The sequence below is a fragment of the Bos indicus genome, chromosome 2 (assembly GCF_029378745.1).
Source record: "Bos indicus isolate NIAB-ARS_2022 breed Sahiwal x Tharparkar chromosome 2, NIAB-ARS_B.indTharparkar_mat_pri_1.0, whole genome shotgun sequence".
Classification (NCBI taxonomy): domain Eukaryota; kingdom Metazoa; phylum Chordata; class Mammalia; order Artiodactyla; family Bovidae; genus Bos; species Bos indicus.
The window spans coordinates 61,427,520-61,433,519 of NC_091761.1; the positions used below are offsets into that span (position 1 = coordinate 61,427,520).

At 31.8% G+C, this 6,000-nt stretch overlaps 1 protein-coding gene across 1 annotated transcript in view; it reads left to right on the forward strand.

The window, feature by feature from the left end:
* The window catches only part of DARS1 (aspartyl-tRNA synthetase 1), a 65,068-nt gene extending 61,719 nt beyond the window's left edge, over positions 1-3,349 (forward strand). The window contains exons 14-16 of the mRNA XM_019973400.2: positions 981-1,092; positions 1,272-1,343; positions 2,680-3,349. Of these exons, the coding sequence (XP_019828959.2) occupies positions 981-1,092; positions 1,272-1,343; positions 2,680-2,771 (276 nt within the window). The 3' untranslated portion in view covers positions 2,772-3,349. The remainder of the gene's footprint in view (positions 1-980; positions 1,093-1,271; positions 1,344-2,679) is intronic.
* The last annotated feature ends 2,651 nt before the right edge of the window (positions 3,350-6,000 follow it).

A 6,000-nucleotide genomic window follows, 5' to 3' on the forward strand; every position in this document is an offset into this window, starting at 1 on the left:
GCCAATGCAGGAGACACGGGTTTATTGAACCTGTGCTCTAGAGCCTGGGAGCCACAATTATTGAACCCATGTGCAACAACTTGTGAAGCCCATGTTTTCACAACAAGAAAAGCCGCTTCGATGAGAAGCCTGCACACCACAACTCAAGAGTAGCCCCTGCTCACCACAGCTAGAGAAAAGCCCTTGTAGCAACGAAAACCCAGCACAGCCAAAAATAAATAAATAAATTTTTTTTTAAACTTTTTTTTTAGGTGGGGCTTGATAATTGATATTTCTCATAAGGTAATAGTGAAACTATCAGTCCAGGAATCATACTTTGAGAACCATTGGTTTACTGAAAGATAGGGAAAATAAGTTAAAACCTGATAAAGAATGAATTGAGCTACAGTAAATTTGATGTTCAGTTCACTTTCCTTAAAATAATAACTTTTAAAAATTAAAAAGACTAACACCTGTTGATAATTTGAAGTTCCAAAAATGATCCCAAAATCATATCACACTTAAAAACATTTCAGATGATAAAGTGAAATAAGAATCAGCACTACGGGGACTTCCCTGGCAGTGTAGTGGCCAAGACTTTTTGCTTCCAATGCAGGGGGCTTGGGTTCAATCCCTGGTCAGGGAACAAGATCCCACATGCTGCAGCTGAGACCTGGCACAGCCACATAATTTTTTTAAAAAAAGAATCAACACTACGCTACTGCTTAAAAGAAGATGTATTGTTCTGATTTGTTATTGGAAGGTGTGGGAGAAGGGGAGCATAAAATCTGATAGAGGAAAAGAAGAAGTTATCATTCAACCCTCACTAGTTTAATCCCATTTTAGAAAAGCAAATCATGTTTATTGGAGCAGGTTGTAAAATTAATTGTAGGGAATAAATGATATTGTTCTTCATGCAACAGAGAGTGTTTTTCCACATATATGTGATAGAAATAGGATGATAGCCTGTTGAGTGGTATTTTTGTTTGTTTTCCCTACAGAAACAATCTAACTCTTATGATATGTTCATGAGGGGAGAAGAAATACTGTCAGGAGCTCAAAGAATACATGACCCTCAGCTGCTAACAGAGAGAGCCTTACATCATGGAATTGGTAAACAGTTTCAGTATATTGAGGAGGGTCATGTATATTCTGAAAGCAATACGTTTTAAAACCCTGTAAAGACTTTTCGGAAACACAGTCATTTGTTTTAATTTTCATTGCACGGTAACTGCTTTGCAATTTTTTTTAAGCTAAATTACTTTTTTGTTTGTTTTATGTTTGTTTTGTAGATTTGGAGAAAATTAAGGCATACATTGATTCCTTCCGTTTTGGAGCCCCTCCTCATGCTGGTGGAGGCATTGGTAATATTCCTTTATATGATGACAATATTTCCAACCCAAATTTCATTTGGCAGAGTGTTTCTTCAGTTCTAAATGTCCTCAGTATTAGACTCCAAAAAGTAAATTTTGTATTTTGTTATTACTTACAAATAAGTTTATAAGTGCTAAATGTAATAGAAGTTTGAATTAAAAGAATTTTTAAGTGAGTTATGACTAAATGAAATTTTTGAGTATCCTCTTTTCTCTCTGTATTCATAAGTTCATTCCGATTAGTCCAAATTAAAGCTGTCCCTCAAGTCAGTTCAGATGGCTGCTAAATGTTTTTGTTGAAGACATTTCATTGGCTTTTAGAACCATTTCTAGAGTATGTGTAAGATACTGCTCTGTGATTTAAAATGAGTAAATATTTAACTCAACTTTGGGATGTTTGTATCAAAAATTCTTAAAAAGAATTCTGGGGTTTCTCTTGTGTCTCAGCGGTAAAGAATCCACCTGCCAATGCAGGAAATGTCAGGTTCGATCCCTGATCCAGGAGGATCCCACATGCCCTGGAGCAACTAAGCTCTTGTGCCACAACTATTGAGCCTGTGCTAAAAAGAATTCTGAATTTATAGTTTTGTTAAAGGTTTGGTTGTTTGTTTCAGGTTTTTTGGTAAACAGGTAATATACAGATTTCAAATTCAAAGCAAATAGAATAGTGTACATTCACCTCCCTACAGAAAACTATTGTTTCTAGTTTTCTCTTTACCTCTACAAAGATAATCTTTGCGTATGCAAAAGTATATAAAATACATTTTTTACACAAATTATAGTGTGCTGTATAAACCACTCAGTACCTTGCATTTTCGCTTAGTGTATTTTCACTAAGTTGTTCCTTATCAACACTTATAAGAACTTTTTTAATTCTTTTTTTTTTAATCACTACATACAATCCATTGAAAGAATTCATGGTAATCTTGGTAACCAGGTTCTATCAATAGGAACCTGGTTAAATATAATAGTAGGCTTATATTTTTGAAAATATAATAGTAAGCTTATGAAAATATAATAGTAGGCTTATATTTTTGTTTGCTTAAATCATAAGTTTTGGATATTTACATCGATTTGTGGTTCACATTTCACAAAATCATACAGCTTAAGGATATCTCATTTATCCTTCCCACATACAGCATCACCTGTTTCTGAATCAGACCCAGAATACTCCATTTTAAACTCATTTAAAATAATAGAAGTCATTTCCTTTCTAACAAGGAAAAGCATTTTGTTGATCAGTGATGTTATTTTGGTAGTTTTCAATAAGTATGACCCTGAATGATTAATTCTGAAAATGAATTAATGATTATTTTGTTTTCTCCAGGGTTGGAACGAGTGACTATGCTGTTTTTGGGCTTGCACAATGTTCGTCAAACCTCAATGTTTCCCCGTGATCCCAAAAGACTTACTCCTTAAAGAAAATGTTTTTTTATTCTTTCCAGTAACCTGCTATTAATCAGACTGTACCTTAGGTACTTAAAATATGCAATAAAATAAATGTCTTATCCAAAGTGCCACAATTACTTTTGGACTAATTCAGTGTACGTTACTTTAAAAGAGAAGATTTTTATAACTTTGAACATGCTTCAGTAGGAAATGGTTAAACATTTTAATGAAAAATTCATATTATTATGTTAAAAGTTCATTTTGCATTACTACAATAAATGTTAAACAGCAATTTTAAACAGTTAATAATGTGTAAATTTTTTTTTCTATATTACAGTGGCTATAATATTAATGTCTTAAATTTTCAATATTTGGTCTTTTTTTAAAATCTGACATTGAGGTAAGAACAATTTTAGGAAAGTTTTGAGGTTTTAATGAATGTATGATTGGCATATCATGGAAAATTAGGCAGAAAATATCGATCCTTAATAATTGTGCCTGGAAATCATGTAAAGCAGGTTAGAATACTGGTTAGAAATTATACAACATAACATAATATTAAATTGTTAACTAATTAAACTTGAATTTCAATAAAATTTTAAAGCTAATTATGGATGTTTCTGTGTAACGTCATGGCAGTATGATTTTATAGCTGATTCTTGGCGTTTATAGTTTGGGGAGGGGGAGTAGACAACCAGTTTATGTAAATGCCTAAAAGCAAATGAAGACTGATATATTCATAACATGTATTAATCAAGAGATAAATTCAGATGAGTGTAAGGATACAGTTCTTAAAGCTGAAGGCTTAGGTTGCTTAATAGTTTATTTTATATAGATTAAAAACTTTGAATTTTCTGTTTTTATTTTTAACTGATAGGCATTTAGTGAATGTCACTAAAATGCATTCTCACTCCCTCCCAAAAAGAATTACAGTTAAATACACTTTTCCTCTAGATTATTAAATATATCCATGCTAATGTTATTTTTATGGTGAACCACACATAATACTTATAAACAAAACAATTTAATGCAGTTATTTTCCTACAGGAAAAAGAAAAATAATACAGAAAAGTAAGAAGGTCAGAAAGGTAGCATATTAACCTTGGTTCATAAGCATCTGCCCATTATTTTTTAAAGTTAATTTATTTCACCATGCTAGATTATGAGTTCTTTGAGAATAGAGACTCAATTTTAAATCTGTCTTTCATAACCCACCAAAGTATCTCAAGATAAAAGTTAGACACCCTAGAAGTGTTAAATATATTTAAGCCACACCAAGACCTATTTTTTTCTGTATTGTATAATCCCCAAACCCAAAAATAGTATAATAATAGCCTTAGAGCTATTCTTCTCAAGTTCATAGAATTACAGCTATTTCAAAATAAATTGTTTATAACGTCTAAGAATGATGTAATTTTTGTTTGTTTTTTAATGAAGTATTTCAAACACGTCAACCAGATTGAGCATAATAAAAAAAGGACACCACCGCGCTTGCCACCAAGCTTTAGCAAATCTTAACACTGTCATATTTGCTTCAGATGTTTATTTTCTTTTTTTAGGGAAAAAGTAGTGGATACAGTTAAGGCTTCCCATTTAACCACCCTGATCCTATTCCTTCCTACCCTAGTGGTAACTACTATATAAATTCCATGTTTTTTTAATTCCTTTCCACGCTTTTATATTTTACCTAAATATTTGTTTCTATGAACATTGTCTAGTATTATTTTGCAGATTTATTTGATATATATATTCTGGTATTTTGATGGAATTATCTTGAATTTATGAAACAATTTGAAAAGACTTGAAATTTTCAATCTCTTCAGTCTACTAGTTAATAAACATGGTATATCCCTTCCTTTTTTTTTTGTTTTTTTTTTCCTTAATTGTGATAAAATATATTGGTGTTCTTTAATATCTTTCAAAATTACTTTTTAAGGAATTCCCTGGCAGTTCAGTGGTTAGGACTCCATACTCTCACTGCCGAAGGCCTGGGTTTGATCCCTGATTAGGAACTAAAATAACACCAGCTGCACAGTGCAACCAAAAATAAATAAAGTAAATAAAATTACTTTTTAATTTTTCATTTATGCTAAAAAACCTTACCATTTTTTTTCTACTGGAAACAAGACTTTTAAGTATGGATTCTGTGGCTATTCCACCTGGATTAGAATTCTCATGTTGCTGTTTATCAGCTATGTAACCTTGGGTAACTTGCTTCAACTTTCCTCATTTTCATAATCTTGTTTCATGGGACTGTTGTGGGGATTAAAAAGCATGAACCCTAAGAACAACACAGAGAATAGTGTCAGGCAAATAAAAAGAATTTGATCTCTTCCTGTCTAATTTTCATGTCATATTTACTTACTAGTCAAGCTCTTCAGTGGAATGTTGAATAAAAGCAATAATGGGAGCATGCTTTTGTTTCTGAATTAATTTTAAACACTCCTAAAAGCTCAAGATTAAGTGATATTTTCTGTAGGTTTTTGATAGTTGCCCTTTAACAGGTTAATGAGTCTATTTGTTAAGAGTTCCTGTTAAGAATGACTGTTGAATATGTCAAGTACTTTTTCTGTTATTTGCTGCAATTTTTTTTCCTTTAGTTTTGAATATGACAGATGATAGTAACAAATTCCTGATATTTTTCTGAAATAAATACTGCTTGAATATGATGTATTGTTAATATTTTATGTATGTACTACTGAATTCAACTTGCTAATATATACAACAAAATTTGTTCATCTTAAGTGTGTAGTTTGATGTATTTTGGTTATTTTATATGGTTAGGTAATCTTCACCTTAACTACAGAATATTTCCATTGCCCTAGAAAATTGCACAGTGCATTAATAGTTGCCATCTCCAGCAACGAAGATCTTTTCTAGAGTTTCATATAAATGGAACAATATATAGTCTTTTGTGTTTGACTTCTTTCTTTAAGCATGATGTTTTGAGATTCATCATGGTGTTGCATATATTAATAGCATATTTATTAGTATTGATCAGTAGTAGTCTACAGAATGGATGTACAATAATTTGCTTATCTCTTCACCAGTTGATATACATATAAGTAGCATTCAGTTTTTAGTCTGTAGTGGATAATGGTGCTAGGAACATTTGCTAGCACAAGTCTCTGCAGGCATGTTTTCATTTCTTTTAGGTAGACAGCTAGTAGTGAAATGCCTGGGAACTATGAGAAGTGTATATTTAACTTTAGGAGATACTGCCATTTGTTTTTTCCAGAGTTGCTATTATCACCTTGCA